The sequence below is a fragment of the Poromitra crassiceps genome (assembly GCF_964638095.1).
Source record: "Poromitra crassiceps genome assembly, chromosome: 29".
NCBI lineage: Eukaryota > Metazoa > Chordata > Actinopteri > Beryciformes > Melamphaidae > Poromitra > Poromitra crassiceps.
In genome coordinates this window covers 14,348,810-14,367,529 of record NC_139641.1, presented here as the reverse complement: position 1 = coordinate 14,367,529, position 18,720 = coordinate 14,348,810, and the positions used below count along the sequence as shown (strand labels likewise).

The window sequence follows — 18,720 nt, the reverse complement described above, 5'->3', positions numbered from 1 at the left end:
GTGTGACAAAATAAACTATTTATTGTTCTGTGTGCACAGCTGATGTAAATAACACTAGTCAAATGGGACTTATATGGGCCTCTCAAGGAGCCCAGGCGAAACCCATATGAATGAGGTCATATCCCCCATCTTCCTCCTGGGGCACGCTGATGCCTCTGTAGATGTTGATATCAACACAGACAAAATGACATGGATAGTGTCATTCAAGCAAACATGGCGTGGGGTTTCCAGTGGCAACATGGGTGGGAGAACAAGGCGGCTCTTTGTTAGAAGCTTCAGTATCACAGCAGAGAGAGAGAAGCCATTGTGCTCCCAGAAAAGCCTCCTTATGGTTCATGTCCTCAGATTGTAATGGATCCTCGGGCCCGGGTTTAACAAACGCAACTCACTCCAACCCGACGCTATATGCATTTCAATGGGGGCTAGTTACTGGAAATGAGCCGTCTCTGTTGTCATGAGCAAATCAAGTATAACGAGGATATACAACCCTACCATCCTTCCATCCATCCATTAAAGAGACGACTAAAGTCACAGGTTCAAAGACGACATACTGTTCATGAGAACGTGAGAATATAGAACTTGATGGTCTGGATGATGAGCTATAGCAGTGCTGACCAATTTGGGGCCCGCGGGCCAAGTTTGGGCCCCGATTTTTTTATCCCATTTTTATCCCCCATTAGTGCTAATTAATGTATTTATCCTGGTTGCTGCTCCACCCTCTGCCGATCTGGGGAGAGCCGAAACTGACTCCATGCTTCCTCCGAGACATGGGCAGTTAGCCAGCCGCTTCTTTTCACCCGACAGAGGAAGCTTCACCGCTAGGACATAGCACGTGGGAGGATCACGCTATTCCAACCAGTTCCCCTTCCTCTGAACATTTTCAAAATACCTTGAGGATTTTTCAAGTTGTGAAGTAAGTCACATTTCTCTCTTGATTACAAAGGTGGAAAATACAACTGTTTTTAACTGGGTGTTTACTGATTAAATGTTTAAGCTCCCCACAAATGCAGATGTTTTTTTTTATATATATATATAACCAATTGCAAATTATTACAATTACCAAACAGATAAAAAGTAGATTATTATATTGAAATGTTATTTTAGATTTAGAATGTTAATTTTCTATAAAACACAATACATTTTAATGTAATTCCACAACGTTTATTTTTGGCCCTCAGCCCTCCACCCAGATTGAGTTTTGGCCCTTCATGGGAAAGAATTTGGGCACCCCTGAGCTATAGTCATTGACTGTATATAGTTTAGATATAGATATACGAGTCCTAAAACCCGGAAGTTAGCATCGCGCTGGGTTCCCTCGTCTGGAGGTCAGCGGGATTTTTGAATGTTTTTTTTTGTTAGATGCCTTAAATCAGGTCTGTGTTTAACAAACGTTTATGATAGTGAAATCTTTCTGTTCAGGAAGATCATGTTCACAATGAACACCGTTTTTATGCTTTTTGAAGCATTTTATGGCAATCGGGATTTTTGGCGATCGCATAGAAGTGGTGTTCATTATGAAGATGATCTTGCTGAACACAAAGATCTCAGTATCATAAACTTTTATTAACCACAGACCTTATTTCAGACATAAAAAAAAATAAAAAATAAACAAACATTCAAAAATATCACTGACTTTAAGACGTAGAGGGAACCCAGCGCAATGCTAACTTCCGGGTTGGCACTCTATAAACCAGAGTCGTATAGATAGAAGAGTTCCGATATCTCCATTCACTCCAATGGACCAGTTTTTTACTCTCAAGGGTTCCAGGAAGTAAGGTCCTGGATTATGCAGCACTGTCGAGTTGCAGCAAAATAGACAGTTTGTGTTGTACTCTGAAAGGGTTTTTCCCTCCTTGAATCAAATTGTACATTATCAGCTTTATTTTAGCATGCAAAAGTAGCGCGAGACCCATTCCTGGCTGTTCATTGGCTAATGAGTCTCGCATTTTGGTCCTTCGCTGACGCCACTTTCTCTCTAGAGGACACTACTATAAACCAAATGAAGACTGTGATGTCATCATTTAAACAGACCTCAATTAAAATAAACAGAACACAAAAACTGGATTTTCTCCGTTTGTTTTTTAATTTCACAAAAATGAATGCTTCTTCTGTTCCTGAAAAGGGATGTGGAGTAGTCTAGACAAGAAAACTTCTTCGAAAGCAGAGTTCTCACTTTACAGAGCTGTTTTCCAGGAACATTTCATGGTTTGTTTCAGGCACTTGGAATAATAACATTCCTCCTTCTGAATGACAAATTAATCTTTGGTCCTGCATGTAATTAAAAAAAACAATAAGTCAAGTGAAGCCAGTGTATGAAAATAACAAGCTCCGATGTTTGTTTCCTCAAAAACGTATTTCTCTGTCGTTTGACATAATAGAAAGCTTATTATAGACTTTTACTTAAATAAGAAAAGATAATTATCGCTACATCTGAGAAATGACCAGCATCTTATCGTATAGATGTTTTGCAAGAGAAAATAATCGAGGGGAAAAAATACACACGTCGGCTCAAATCAGATGTACAGCAGTACAAGATTGTTTTTCGTCAAGTCACATTTGGCAAACATGGATTTCTTTTTTTTTTGTATAGAGACAGTCCGCATATCTGGGAACGCCCATACAGGCTCGAGGAACGCCCACAATAGACGCCGGGTTAGCCTGGGGGCGGGGTCAGGGTGGGGTAAATTCCCCCGTTCTATCCATTCAGCAAAGTTAGAATTTAGCTGATAGCCCAGCCCGGGCAGACACGATCGGGGATTTAACCACCGCAGTAAACGCACATCTGAGCAGACGTCTTGTGTTCTGCTCTAGAACCCCCAAACCTGTAGTTTAGAGCCGCAGCACCGTCTTTTGGTGAGTCAGCCCATTGAGATATATGGGCGGTTTTACCCCACTCGCGCGCCAGCCGGTTAACATTTTGTGGGCGTTCCCAGACATGCCGACTGTCTCTATGTGTTTCAGTTCTTTCCCAGTCCTTTTCCTTTGAAAGGTAGGGTGATGCCATCAAGTCTCATCTTCTCCCAGAAGACAGAGACAGAGACTCCACCTCTGTTCCACCTGGCTGTAGTTCCACCTCTGTCCACCTGGCGGTAGTTCCACATCTGTCCACCTGGCTGTAGTTCAGTTGCAAGGCAGCCATGTCTGGTATGAATTAGTGCAGGGCGCGACCAGCGGAGGCTGCACATGTGCTATATAATAATTACTGAAGTTGATGTCCTGCACGTAGGGCGCCGGCTGGTAGTAACACGTGACGTTGGTGACCGTGGGGATGGCGTTCTGCTCGGCCAGCACCCGCAGCGCCAGCATGGAGATGAGGCTCAGCGTCTGGCGCCGCTCGTGACCCATCAGACACACAGTGCTCTCGTCCGCCACGCGGTGCAGCGTGGTCAGGTACTCGTAGCGCTTGTGCTCCATGCCGCCAAAGTGGTTCTGCAGGTAGGCCTCCAGCTTGCGCCGCTGCTCGCCGATGTCGGGGAAGTCGATGAAGAAGCGCGAGCACATGTAGCGCTGCATCCGCTTCATGTCCGCCTCCGACGAGGCCCGGAACCCCCGCACCAGCAGGTGGCAGTACTTCAGCAGGCCGCCCCCGCGGATCTCCTCGGGGCTGCGCGTGGCGATGGTCCTCCGGCACAGGTGGCCCATGGCCTCGTCGAAGTCGCCGTACACGCTCTCGCCGACCACCGTGGGGTGGAAGCTCTCGGACATCGGCGTCTCCGAGCAGCGGTCGAACAGGAGCAGAGAGTCCAGGCAGATCTGGAAGGAGTCCACGCTGAATTCGAACTGCCGTCGCAAAGAGTCCACGAATTTTAGCTCCACGTTCTTGCCCGTGTTGTTGGACAGCGAGATGAGGCTCCAGCGGTCCGTGTCGTTGCGGACCTTCACCAGTTTCTGGACGTAGGCCTCTTTGAGGGTCAGCGCCGAGATGCGCTCCTTAGACACCCCGGCCGGCAAGAAGTCCAACAGGCAGTCCAGCACCACGTCCTTCACCAGACGGAAGGCCTGGTCGTCCTTCAGGGACACCCCGAAGATCAGGTCCAGGTCCTTGTAGCCCAGCCCGGTGTCCTGGTGCAGCACGTGGCTGGCAGCGGAGCCGTTCAGTCTCACGTCGTTCACGCACACGCCCCTCTCCTCCAGCCTCGCCCGCACCACCTGCACAGGGTAAGAGACAGAGACGCAGCACGTTAATCAATTAATCAATTAATCAATCAGTTAATTTAATCAAATCATATACAGCACGTTAATTCATCAAATCATATACAGTATGTATCAGAATCAGAATCACTTTTATTGCCACAGTATGCAAGTTGCATACGAGGAATTTGTCTTAGTGTCTGTATGCAGCGTAGTGGTCACATCAATATACAGAGATAAGAAGTAGGAAGATAACTAAAGACAATCGCAAAGTTGCAAGTGCAATCAAATCGAGTACACAATAGTATACAATATGTACATGAGTGATGAAGTGTTCTGTGGATGATAAATATTAATTTACGTTGGATTTACATGAGATTTACAGACGGAGTTAAATAGACGTTAAATACTGTAGGCAGTGGATTTACATTAATTCACAGTCAGAGTTAGATAAGAGTTTACATTGAATGTACATGAAATTTACAGGCTAAGTTAAATAGGCATTTACATGTGCAGGGAATTTACATGAATTTACCAGTCCCAGTTAGACAGGCATTAAATTAGATACAGTATGAGTTCCAGTTTTATGGGGGGGGGGGGGGGGGGGGTTGTTGGTGAGGCCCTTGGCGGAAGGGGTTTCCGGGCCTTGTTGGTGAGGCTGATGGCGGTTGGGAAGAAGCTGGTCTTGTGGCGGGTGGTTCTGGTCTTGGCAGACCTCAGTCTCTTGTCGTGTATAAATGTATGTATAACATGTATAACAAATAAATAAATAAATGTATAACATGTCTAAATGTTTATCTCTACAGAAGATGGAAGGGAAAGTGAAAAGAAACCGAATGAACGAATCCAAAGAATTCTGAAATCACACCGTGGACTTTGTAATCATACAAACACTGAATACATCCGGCCGAAATCTGCAAACACTTGAGATTTCCTAATGAGCTCCACACGGGCTGAATGGAATCAATATTTTGTGAAGAGCTAGAGATCAATACTGCGGCTCACAAAAGTCCATTTCATCGCAGTTCCGCCTCAGGTGGAGTGAAACCTATAAGGGGCTCAGACCACCACCGATGTGCCTGATCCAGGTTCCAGCTGTCTGTGGCCGTCTGGTGCGGCACCAGAAACCACAGCAAGACGGAACAGCCTGTGAACTGTGAGGGACCGCTGCAGTGCAGCCACATGTGAAGTGGACGTCTAAAGCCCGATGGCTACAACTCGACAACATCAACATTTCTAAATTGCCCCTATCTTACTTCCAGTTGCAGTGTTTCCTAGTACAATAACTGACAATAACTTTCCATATTGAAACAGGCAGATACAGAGGGACGGCGGAGGAGGATAGGATTTGTGAATATTGTGAGTTGAAGGAAGTGGAGAATGAATTTCATTTTATTTTGTACCTCCCATTGTATCACGACTAACGAGATATACTATTAAAAAAAAGTTCACTCCCCTCAGCTAAACCTGTTAGATTTTGAAGGAGCCATACTCGAGTTTCTTTTTGACAACATCTTTGCTTTTTCCGAATATATTTCATTTGCGTGGGATAGGAGGAAAAAGATGACATATGATAGATAATTCATATATTTTACTTACTACATATTGTAGTTAAATCTGTGTTTTGCTGTCCATTTCCTGAATGTATTGTTTATACACCGGAATCGGTATGGTAATTACTTTATGTTGATGTGTCTGATAATCCCATGTGGGATGGGTCATGTAACTTGTCCTGACACGTAAATAAAACTTTCATTCATTCATTCATTCATTAGGACATAAGCTAGGTTCCAAACGGTTCTCTAGCAACACAATTAGGTGAAAACCGCCTATAGGTCTGTAACCTACAGCTGGGCAGGGCGGAGCGCTGGTATGTCAACTTCACTATGGACAAACACAAAGAGAAACAGACATCAAAGATGGGATACATCCAGTGCAGTCAGTCACCCGCGCCTAAAGGGGAATGACAGTTGTTAAATCTCAATCCACTTGAATAATTGCGTCGTAAAAAACAAAGAGCACTGTTAGAAGAACATTTGGAAGTGATCAGAGGTCTCAGTGGAAAAGCTCAGATCCGAGCGCTACGACACCAACCGCTGGCTGCAGCTTCAGTCGTATAGTATGCCAAGCTATTTTAGGAAGACTGATTTGTTTTTTTTATTCATCGTGTACGTCAGCAGGCTGACTTGATGCAAAGTTGATGCACAGAGCGGGTATTGACGAATACGTCTGACTGACACAAATTGTAGGCTAAACCTGGACGAATATTTCCGCTGAAGTGAAAAACTGCAGATAGAACATGCAGCTGCACATCAGAGTCATTTCACATTCATACAGACATCAGTGTTTCCCATACATAAAGGAATTTATGGTGCACCGCCACAACAAGATGTTGACACTTTTTTTTTTACAGTGCACCTGAACGCAACATGCAAGATACCCGCTGAATAAGTGTCCAAATGTTCATGTCATTCTGGCCAATACTTCTGTTATAGCATTTCAGTCTGGAATATGGAATATCTTTCAATAATCTATGGTTTAGCTGCTAAATTGTCAAATACCGCCATCTGCTCGCTACCCAGGCACTTATGTATGTACTTAACCTAACTAACTTAACCTAACTAACTATCTGGTGTGCACAACATTGTCAGCCTAAACTCCGTCTGACACCCCAAAAACCTACAATCCGCTACAGAAAAATGTATATCGTTTGTTTATTAACTGGCCCCTCGCCTTTTATCATTTCACGAAAGTGGCCCCCGGGCAAAGCAAGTTGAGTATCCCTGACCTATAGGGAGAAATTTAGTTTGTCATTGTAAACCCACAGCACAGTAATGATGACATGTTCTTCATAGATCTAGCCTTTTAATTTTGCTCTTAAAGGAACACTCCACCCATTTTCAACCAGCTTTGTATCATTAGAACATCAGTAGTATATCAGAAAACTGTAAACGGTTTTGAAGTCTGTCATTTAATTTGACAGTTATTGAGTGTTAACACGTTCAGTGCCAGCGACGCCATATGGCGTCATTAGAAATTTACCGTACAGTGCCAGCGACGCCAAATGGCGTCATAACTCCAAATTGTTTTTTTTGACGGGGGGGTGTCGATCTAAGCTTCTTACGTCGCCTCTAACAATATTGTAGCTATTGGAGGTCGATAACCTATTTTACAAACCCATTAGGTGGCGACAGCACTCTCCTGATCAGAGAAAAAGGAGCCAAACACACAGAAATAGTCACTGGGGAAAATGAGGAAATCGCATCGCATCCGTCCGTATGCATCGACGTGCCTCCATAAACGAGCACAACGCCAGCTGTGCCCCCAGCAGCAGCATCCGCTGTCACAACTGAGCACCTCCATGTACGCTGCAACAGCACATTCACATAATCAGCCTTATTATTCCGAACTGGAAGCATGCCAGCCCGTGACAAACACACGCGGAACCAAAAAGCTGAATGTCGCGCACCATTCACTGTGTGTGCGCAGCAAACTCAGCAGAGACTGAGAGCCACCAGACACATAAGACACACCCAGGAGGCGTGTGCAGTTGAGGGGGGGGGGGGGGGGGGGGAGCACGCAGAGCAGCATACACTTCACCCAGACAGACCCAGACATCAGAAAATTAGCTTCAGAGTCAGTGATGTGCTTGAAATGTTTAATTTCACAAAAGGCTCATTATCTCAGCTCGTAGAAAAAAAGGGATGTTTTTGCTTCAATCAAGCTATCTTCTCCGGCTCATAACTAAAGAACGGAAAATGGGATCAATAAACTTTTTTTTGCAGGTGATAGAAGAGAGTCTCATCGTTATTTGTGCGTGTTCAGTGTTTACATAGTAATTATTAAAAAAATTATATGACTGTTTTAAAATGCATTGCGGCCTATGTGGCACAGCAAGCAACCTTTTGCCCAAGGGCCTTGGCACTCAAAGTGTTAAAGTGTGGACCAGTCACATCACTGGTCCACACTAACTCAAATGAATAACTCATTAACTCAAATCAACTCTCAATAACTGTCAAACTATTCATCATTCATCTAGTTTGACAGTTATTGAGAGGTGATTTGAGTTAATGAGTTATTAATTTGAGTTAGTGTGGACCAGTGATGTCACTGGTCCACACTTTAATTAAGCAATATAGCATGAGAGCCAGTGTGTTGTGGCAAATATATTCCGCTGATCAGCTGTTATCCCACTCGGCCTGCGGCCTCGTGGGATAACTGCTGAGCAGCGGGATATATGCCACAACACACGCTGCTCGAGTGCTATATTGCTTTTATAAAACGGTTTCCAAGTATGATAATATAATAATAATAATAATACTATAAGTCCGACTGGCATGTCATTCTGATAGAGTCAGTTGAAACACTACTGTAAGGCGGGACCGCAAGAACGTGCGGGTGATTTGATTGGATCGTTCTGGAGACTGAAGTTGACATTGGCCAATCCTGGCGCTTGCTGAGAAGCTGAGAGCTTTCTGGAAAGCCCGACACGCAGCTCGAGCGCAGCGCTGCATTCTCAGCGCTTGCTGAGAAGCTGAGAGCTTTCTGCAAAGCCCGACACCAACTAACGTTACGGGGTTAAATGCGGGGTTAAATGCGGGGTTAACAGCCTTTTTTTTTCAAAGAAGACATTAGCCCGCATCTATTCTTGTACAAAACATAATTTTATGCGAGGTATTAGTAAAGTTATAAGCGAAGATCGATTCACAAGGATCTGACAGCTGCCTCCGCCATTTGTTTTTTCTACATTGTCATTTGAGGTAACCAAAGCCTTTTAGTAAGAGAGTTGCCATGGCAACTCATAACCCATGGCCATGGGTTCTGAGAGTGGGTTACGGGATTTATACAATGGCTGTGAACCAATCAGATTGCTTGATTTGAGAGAGCCGTTTTATAACACTCAATAACTGTCAAATTATATGACAGGCTTCAAAACGGTTTACAGTTTTCTGATATACTACTGAAGTTCTAATGATACAAAGCTGGTTGAAAATGGGCAGAGTGTTCCTTTAAGCTTTCTCAAAGTACACCAAATTCACGCATTTTACTTTAAAATGTTTAAAAAAAATCTGACGGGGGGCCATGCCCCCGCACCCCCCTAGGGGGTCTGCGGTCCCCCACCACAAATACTCTAAATCCTGTGGGAAACACTGGACATACACGTATGCATACAATCCTAAATCTCCCTACCGGCTCTGACCTGTCAGATTAGCGTCTGGCGGTTGTTAACTCTCTCCCACGGATCAGGTAACAAGTTGGCTCTATTCCTACATACTGGCTCAGGCTTACGGACAAACCAACACATATGAAGGCGAGTCAACACCTGGGACAGCGGAGGTGAGGGGGGACAAAGTCATAACACTAGCGTGGCGATAGTAGCATTGATCAATCATTTATCCATAAACCAGCCCTGATTGGGTCCAAATTCCAATTAGGATTGCCGTGTGCTCCTGTGGTCCTCCTGATTATGGAGGTACTTCTCCCTTGTAGTCCAAGCCAAAGCTTAGGTCGCTTTTCACATATAAGCTGTTTGGGCCGCTTTAACCGCGCCAGAGTTTTCCTGGGTGTTGTGAAAGCGCAAACGAACTCTATTGCGGAACAAACAAGCGAACTCTGGTCCGCTTGAAAACGTGGGTCTCTCGGTTCGTTTGCAAGTGAACTCTAGCGCCGGTTCGTTTGTGGTGTGAAAGCAAACCGAACCAAACACAAGTGCAAATATAGGAAAGGCAGTGCATCATGAGTAGAAGGCGGTAGAAGGAAGCAAAACAAACACTGTGGCGCGCGCACACACACACACACACACACACACACACGGGTCGGTCTGCGCCTCGCTCGTCTCGTCTCATCTGCAGAATGATGTTGGACCCAACAGCTCGCTGCCTCATCTGCTGCTCATATTTGGCGCATTCTTGTAAAATATTTATTTGATAGTAACACCAAAGTAAAACCAGAAATCCCAAGATCGCATAAAGGTGGTGTTTCTCTATGGTTTGTGTTTCACAGATTCACTTGTGTTGTTCAGTCAGCCGTCAGCAGGCAAGGTGGCAGAAGAGGAGAGATATATGTGACATTGTTCAGAAAGTTTGGTGCGCTTGACAAATTGCATGTGTGAAAGCAAATTAAATGAAAAATTAAACAATGTTGCATCACACTGAGTCCACCAGCTTATATGTGAAAGCGCCCTTAGGTTTAGGCGTTGTTCGAGTTATAACCTGAGACCTATGGGGGGCCCCAAAATCGGTCACCGCCAAAAAAAAAAAAAAAAAAAATCCTTCAAATTGTGGTCGTTTGAAGCCAGATTTAGAGGAATATCTCATTTTAAATTAACATTAGGGATTATACCGTTGTGATGTCATCATGCAGTCTTACTTTTAACCCATCAATATTTGTTCCTTTTCTCACTCCCCGCCTCGTCAAAACCTGCCAATATATAATGTTGTGATATCATTTATTTGCATGTGATAAAAGACAACAATTCATTTGACAAATGGGACACAAAATTGCTGGACTTATTGATGAACATTTATTTAACTCTGTCTCTGTTTGCTTCTCTGTCTGCAATGCACTTAGAAATCAAAAACGAACCTAATAAATAAAAAATAAAAAATCAATGTAGTAGTCGTAGAACACGCGCGCTCAAGAGGAGGCCTCGTTTTGCGACGCCGCCTGGTGGCTTTGTTGGTGAAATGCAGCCCATGTCATTCGCAACAAGATAATTCGTTCTTTTAGAAAACCGAAACTTTCTTATTTAGTGAATTTACATAGACATACATAATACTAATACGAAAAATGCATTATTGGAAAAAGAAAAGAAAAGAGAGACCCTCCCTCCCCTCCCAAAGGTGTTCTTGTCTATGGGGGCCAAACCCCCACAAGCCCCCATAACTCGAACCCTGGGGTTAGGCTTGCACTTATCACCTTTCCTCCCTCTGCCCTCCAACCAGGCCCGTAGCCAGGATTTCAGAAATACCGAGGTCATTTTAGCGCGACGTGGGGGGCCCAGGGGGGGGCTGTCCCCACCCGGTTAGAAAATGTTGTCCATTTTAAAGTAAAATGCTTTAATCTGGTGCACTTTGAGAGCCAAATTAAGAGGCTAGATCTATAAAGAACTACAGACATCATGTTAGATTAATATCCTCTTTACTGTGCTGTTGCTTTAAAATGATACAAAAAATAAATGTCTCCCCATATAATATAATTTATATTCTGCATACAGGTCACATGGCAGAATACTGCTCAATTAAATACAATGGCCCATCTACACAAACATCACTTACAGGGGAGTTACTTACCCATTCACTTCAATAGAACTGTCCCCAAAGTCTAGCCCCAATGCAAAATGTGAACGTTGTGGTGAGTTATGTCTCTTCCTTCTATAGCACACAGAGAGGAAGCAAACAGTTGCATTTCTGATCAACCGTCACATATCATGTTAATTTATGAGGGCTTTAAAACATCAATGACAGATGAATAGATCTGGGGGCTGGGGGGTATTTTAATAAAAATAAAAAATAAAAAATAACTTTTTTTTGTGTGTGTGGAAAATACAGAGGTCATGACCTCGGTGTCCTCAACGGTAGCTACGGGCCTGCCTCCAACTACAAGGAGGCGTGCGCGCCCCACATACAGTGAAGTGGTTCTGCCCACCGCCTCTGCAACCACATGGCATGCCTGCCGCTGGCCGAGCATCAACTCCTGCTGGTGCCTCCTCCTCTCCTGTGTCTCCCCTAATCTGTCTCCCTCACTTCTGTCCCGCCGACTAGGTCTGCCCATGCTGCGTTTTCTTATGAATGAATGAATGAATGAGCTTTATTTGTCACCGTTTCAAAAAAAAAAAAAAGTTTAAAGCCCCATTCAGTAAGTTTTCCAAGTTTTGCTATTGGGGAAACTGCGCCCTCTGGGTCCAATAGTATCGATAACGATATCGCCGTTGAAAGTCAACAAAACACAGCGCCAGAAAGCTCTATGTACATGTTGTGACATCGGGTACTCACCACGTGATGAAATAATAATCCATAGTTCCGTGAAACATAATTTTCGTAGCAAATCCGAATCAAGTTACTTCCTTGTTTTCCTGAAGATAGCGCTTCCGCTGTACAGCGCATGCGCGCATCCTTTTCTTTTTTCTTTTTTCTTGCCACGGGACGTGGCAGACAACTTGCTTAGTCCCAGGGCTGGCCAATGGAGGGCGGTGTGGGATAAATAAAGTCGAGGGTCTCCCTATTACAAGTCAATCTACCATGTCCTGTGACTAAAAAGCTCTTATATTACAGTAAAAAATGTCAAAAATCTTACTGATTGGGGCTTTAAGAACAACGAAATTGAAGCAATCCCCTAGATGCGTTAGACAAGACAATACAATAAGTCAAGGTAATAAAGATAAGGTATTAAAAAAGTAACGAGGTAATAAGGATAAAAGTGTTCAGTGTATAAAAGTATGAGGTAATAAAAAAGTAAAAAAGTAAAAAAAGTAAAAAGTGTCTAGTTTCAAGTCTCAAGTTTGTTCTGTGTACACTCCCGTACACTCTATACATTCGAGACGTTCATTCCACTTAGCATATTTCACAGTCCTATATACACAGTCCTATATACATTAAGGCATCGACAGTGAACTTAGTTCTGTGTGTACATTTTGAGCATTCTATATACATTAAGGCACAGTATATCTAAGATAACTGAGGGCGGTCGCTTTACTTTTAGCATATGGGGGGGGGGGGAGATCAAGGAGTCGTATCGTTTAGCTCGACTTACTGATAATAACTCCGCCATACTGTAATTAGGCCATGCGGGGGCGCCGAGTTGTGAAGCGGTTTAAGGACAGAGTCGGGTATTGTTATTTTAGATCTACAGTTACAGGCCGATCCTTTGGACTCTGGGGGCTTTGTGATGCTGCGTTGGAGGTTAGTGGCCTGTTTATCAGAGACTTCCTCTCACAGGGCCTCTGACCGTGTGTGGGGGCACACAGGTCCACACTCTGGACGTGCACGCGCGTGCGTGTGTGCGTGTCTGTGTGTGTGTATGTGTGTGTGTGCGTGTGTGTGTGTGTAGCAAATTGTAAGGTTAATCCAGGGATACTCAACTTGCTTTGCCCGGGGGGCCACTTTCGTGAAATGATAGAAGGCCAGGGGGCCAGTTAATAAACAAACAATATACATTTTTCTGTAGCGGATTGTAGGTTTTTGGGGTGTCAGCCGGGGTTTAGTCTGACAATGTTGTGCACACCGGATAGTTAGTTAGGTTAATAATTACATGCATAAGTGCCTGGGTAGCGAGCAGACGGCGGTATTTGACAATTTAGCAGCTAAATCATAGATTATTGAAAGATATTCCATATTCCAGACTGAAATGCTATAACAGAATAACAGAAGTGGAGTATTGGCCAGAATGACATGAACATTTGGACACTTATTCAGCGGGTATCTTGCATGTTGCGTTCAGGTGCACTGTAAAAAAAAAAAAAAAAAAAATTGCAATTCCATCGCGGGCCACACAGGGGGCGCCGCATGTTGAGTATCACTGGTATGCTGCAGACGGCAAATCTTGGTGAAGTAAAATGACATGGGGTTCTCTGGAACTCCAGGCAAACAGGGTGTCGGCACATGAGGGGCTCCAGCCTACATTAACCCATTGATACCTGATGCAGCATTTGCGTGTATATCCCTCATTTGTGTGTGTATCCCTAAAAGGGCGGGGGGGGGGGGGGGGGGGGGATCATAATAGCAGATTAATCAATCGTGACATTAAAACCCTATTATGTTAATCTGACGTTGAGCGTACCTAACAGAACTATCTCTCTGGGTACCGCAAGGAGAGTGAAACGTGAGCTAGCCGCAATGCAAAAGAGGCTGGCCACGTGGAGGGACCGCGGCATCATGCGTACCCTCCTTGCATTTGAATCGAAGGCTGTTAACAGCTGTTACGTTCCTCACCGCTCGAGGCCGTTCTGTTGCTCGATTGACGGGTGTAAAGGGAAATCAGCATGAATGCCTATCATTTCCATTTATGTAAACCAAGTGTGTAAGTGCAATAAAATTGATATGAAATATGCCTCGGGGAAAGTGTGAGCTGCAGCAAGTGAGGTAGGTTAACTTCATACACTACTACAGTATGAACAGCACCATCTGAATCATTTCATATCCCATATCTGAAGGAATACAATTAACCCATTGATACCCGATGCAGCATTTGTGTGTTTATCCCTTTAAGACCGCGAACCACGTGACGCGGACTTAAAGGGATACACACACAAATGAGGGATATACACGCAAATGCTGCATCAGGTATCAGTGGGTTAAGCAAAGAGGCAGAATCTAGAAAGAGATAGGCTACTCTTCGTTGATGTAGGCCTAGAGAGGTAGGCTACAGGTGTGGGCTGCAGTCGGACTGCTGTTGCTCTAGTCTAGAGGCCTACAGCACATCACTGGTTTTCAAAGTAGGGGTCTGGAGACCACCAGGGGGCGTTGGGGGGTTTCTAGGGAGTCCAGAGACAAATGAAATCATTCTTAATTATTAAGAATAATTTCATTACACTATTTCACTCATTAGATGTTAACACATTGAGGGAATATATAAGGAGGATTCTTTCCGCCATAGGGTGTCTCTCTCACTACCTCCCCACCTATCCACCTTATTTTTGGCGGCCATTTTTGCCTGATCTAGCTGATGGGTGCTTCTTCCGGTGTGATCCTCCCAGCCTTGTTGCTGACAGCTTGACACCCGTCTGGGCGAACGGAGCAAATCACTAATCAGGTCCAGCTTGGCAAAAATCTCGTCGATAAATATCCCTTTAAGAGCGCAGTGCATTGATTCATGGGTAATCGTGGCTAATATTAGCCGCTAGTTAGTTATGTTACATGGCAGTAAAACGCCACTGAATGACCAAATTGATATAACTTTTAACCATTTCGGGCAAAACCGTTTCCATACGGACCCATCAGCATTGGTTAGTTGTTTATAACGTGGTTGGCTATATTTCTAACGTTCTATCTATCTCTGCACACTGAGAATACTGGGAGGCGGGCCATAGCATCTCTGTCGATGATTTGATTCGACAGTTCTGGGCACTGGCGTTGGCGTTGGCCAATCCTGGCGTGTTCCACCCCCAAATCGATTGTCTTCTGGTGCAAAGCGAGTGGCTTCTAGGTCTCTGAGCCTCGCGCCACTAACGTTATTTTAGAGCAGCGCAGTAAATACAATATTCCTGGAACGCGAGTTTAACTTAACAGTTACATGTCCTCTGCATTCTACATAAAATTAAGATATTACGGGTTGTTTTATTTGGTATGTTACATACTTATTGGCCAAGTTATGTTCAATTCAGCCAGGGTACAAGGGACTGAGTGTAGGTGGCCATCTTTTCAAATCAAGTAGAATACATTAGGAAATGGCAAGCTGCAACAATGAGTCACGTTAAACCGGACCTTGTACGCACAATTATTTTTTACAGTGGGGCATTCAAAAATAAGGTGGATAGTAGAGTAGCTGTTGACTGCTGTGGAAATGAATTCACATGGCTCTCCCAGATAGCAATGACACGTTGACAATAGGTTGGCAATGGTTGGCAGCTGAAAACGTAGTTGGGCCAGAGTTGGGCCAACGTTGGCACGAGGTTGGCCAAGGTTGGCTCGATGAGCGGTATAAATGGTTGGGCATACGTGGTCGGGCCGACGGTGGCACTACGTCGGACAGATAAATCCAATCAGTTATTAATTATGATACACTATCACGTTACATTGGAGATGTAAAATAATGTATTTTCTAGATTAGGGGACAACAAATGAGGATGTGTGTGTGTGTGTGTGTGTGTGAGTGTGAGTGTGAGTGTGTGTGTGTGTGTGTGTGTGTGTGTGTGTGTGTGCGCGTGCGTGTGTGTGTCTCTCTCATATGCCATAATGAATTCAACATTAGCTATATGAAGTTGCTGCAAAGCCAATGTCCAGCTAATGCTTATTCTAAATGACTTGCATAAGTGTGTGTGTGTACCTAGGCCTATATATATCTCTCTCTCTCTCTCTCTCTCTCTCTCTCTCTCTCTCTCTCTCTCTCTCTCTCTCTCTCTCTCTCTCTCTCTCTCTCTCTCTCTCTCTCTCTCTCTCTCGTTTGTCTTTCATCATAAGATAAGGAATTCAGACCAAATTTACAACATGCCAATTGGTTATGAGCAGTTGTGTCAATTGTGCAAAAACCTTGAGAAAACGAATATTTACAATTAGGCTACCCTACAAGAAAAAATTAAACTTGGCATCTCATTATTACCTTATCATATCATTGACGTTCCCCACTAAACATCGTCACACAGGCTGCCCATTTTGATTGCCCAAATTGATGCGCATTCTTAAATATAAAAACACGTTTGTGCCATAAATGTTAACATACATTATGTAAAATCTATTTCTGGATCTCTATTATGTTACTAATAGCTCAGTAGTTAAGGTGCTTGCGTTTCCATGTTGGAGGTGCCCGGTTCGAATCCCGCTGGCGGATCGTTTTTATTTTAATTTCTATCTCGCATAAATAGTTAAATTTGGACATAACAATGCCATATATGGTTTAAGGAAGTTTCAGAAAGTAATATTAACATAAAAATAATGAAATTGCGTGCAGAGGACTGTTACCAGTAGCCTACACTGTAAGCCAACCTGTTTCCAATATTGGGGGAACGTGATGCCACCAAAGACGTGCGCCCGAGGTTGACTCCCAACGGTTCTGCCACCGTTGCCACCCGTTAAAAGCCAGCGTTGATGAACCTCCGCTGTGCCAACGTGTCATTGATCGCTATCTGGTGTGGCGTGTAAGTAAGTGCATCTCTAAATGGGATCTCTCCTTTACCTGAACAATGTGTCGTGGCTGCACGGCCAGCGTGGGGAAGTTTCCTCGGCCGTGGATGGGGACAGTCTCCCCCAGGATGGAGTCCAAGCGCCGCACCTGATCCCAAGACAACACGCAGAACCGCCGCTGGCTCTGATCAACCGAACCCTCACCGCCAGACATCGCGATGGGAATTTTCCAGCAAAAAGAAGAAGAAAATACAATCTGAATGATCTTTCAAATGCAAAGTAAAATATTCCTCAAACGCGCAAAGTCCCACAAAGTGAGTGAAGTCAGAGCGTGCGGTGCGTAAATGTGTCGCTTTATGCGTCAGCCTGCAAATAACCAATTCAGAAGGTTGGTCCAGAGGGTTTAAAGCGTCCTCGTCATCAGCATAAGCGCTCTAACTGGCTGCTGTATTTGTTCATTGATTATGAAGGAACCAGAGCCGGCATGTATATAGAGATGACTAGATTGCTCTGGAAGGAACTGCCTTTTGGGAACACCCTGTGCAGTGACGTGTGTGTTGCAGGCTCCTCCCCCCTCTCCATGCTCCAGTCTATGGGCTTTCCTCTGCAAGCCAGCAGCTATGTACCACACAGTCAGCTTGCACCAACATTAGACACAACAAGAGTTCATAATCAGTGTTGGGCAAGTTACTTTCAAAATGTAATATACTACATAGTTACTTTCATTTGAAAGTAATAAGTTACTTTATAATATTACTCTCTGTGTAGAGTAACTCGTTACTTACTACACTGCTTTTGCATTACTTTCACCAAAACAACTGCAGTAGCAGAATGAAATCGCCGCCCCGGAACCATCCCGAAAAATAATTTAAACCACCTTGAAGTCAATGTAAAAAAAAATCCAAAATTCGAAATGTTATCCTTTTCCTTTTGCCATTGTCATCTATAGTGGTTATTTGCATAAAAACACAGTTTGATTAGGAAATGATTTAAATATGTGATTTGATTAAAATTTAAAATTTGTAACTTGAGTTACTTGACAAAGTAACTGGTATAATATTACTGAAATCCTATAAGTAATGTTATATTACTGAGTTACTACTAAAAGTAATATATTACATGTAATATGTTACTTTTGTAATGAGTTACCCCCAACACTATGTACCACTATGTACCAGCTTGCACCAACATTAGACACAACAAGAGTTCATAATAGAACTGGAACGCAGCCATCAATGTCAGACTAAAAGATAAGTAGAAAGATAAGTAGAAAACGATTTGTTACATGGCTCCGATTACAGGTGTGCAAACATAAGCTCTGTTTTCCCTCTTACGATGTATTTCTTTACCTTTATTTACCCAGGGAATGTTAGCAGAGCACGCCCTGCTGCTTCGCGGTCACCGTTACGCACGTACCTGTGAGCCAAGATAAAGGCCACACGCTTTGACTGATGGCCCACCCAACAACTCCAGTCCAGTGCAGGAGTGAGCGGTTCATGTCTTGCTTGAGGGTACTTGAACTTGGAAAAAAGGAAACACTCAAAATGTCTCTCTCCGTCACTCTGTCCAAACTAGGTTTTTTCACTGACATCAACTGAACCTTCCAGTCACAAGGCTATGCAATGGCTCCCACCATCCATTACTTTCACTTCAGTTTATTTGCTTCACTTCAATCCAATTAAAGCCAGTTTATTGATGGAATTCATATTCCTTTTTTCTTTTCTATTCTATTTTTGAATATGAAGACAGCATCAGGGTGAAAATGCTATTTCCCCTCCCTTACAGGCTTCTGCAGTCGATACATATTTGCACG

At 43.9% G+C, this 18,720-nt stretch overlaps 1 protein-coding gene across 1 annotated transcript; it reads right to left on the bottom strand.

Annotated features, from left to right (window-relative positions):
* Nucleotides 1-2,111: 2,111 nt before the first annotated feature.
* On the bottom strand, nt 2,112-17,187 carry LOC310800209 (terminal nucleotidyltransferase 5A-like). Its single transcript, XM_083662794.1, has 2 exons — nt 16,960-17,187; nt 2,112-4,149 (listed from the first exon to the last, which is right to left on the bottom strand). Exons 1-2 carry the CDS (start codon nt 17,119-17,121, stop codon nt 3,121-3,123), a joined length of 1,191 nt encoding a protein of 396 aa, XP_083518920.1. The 5' UTR covers nt 17,122-17,187; the 3' UTR covers nt 2,112-3,120.
* Between the last annotated feature and the right edge of the window lie 1,533 nt (nt 17,188-18,720).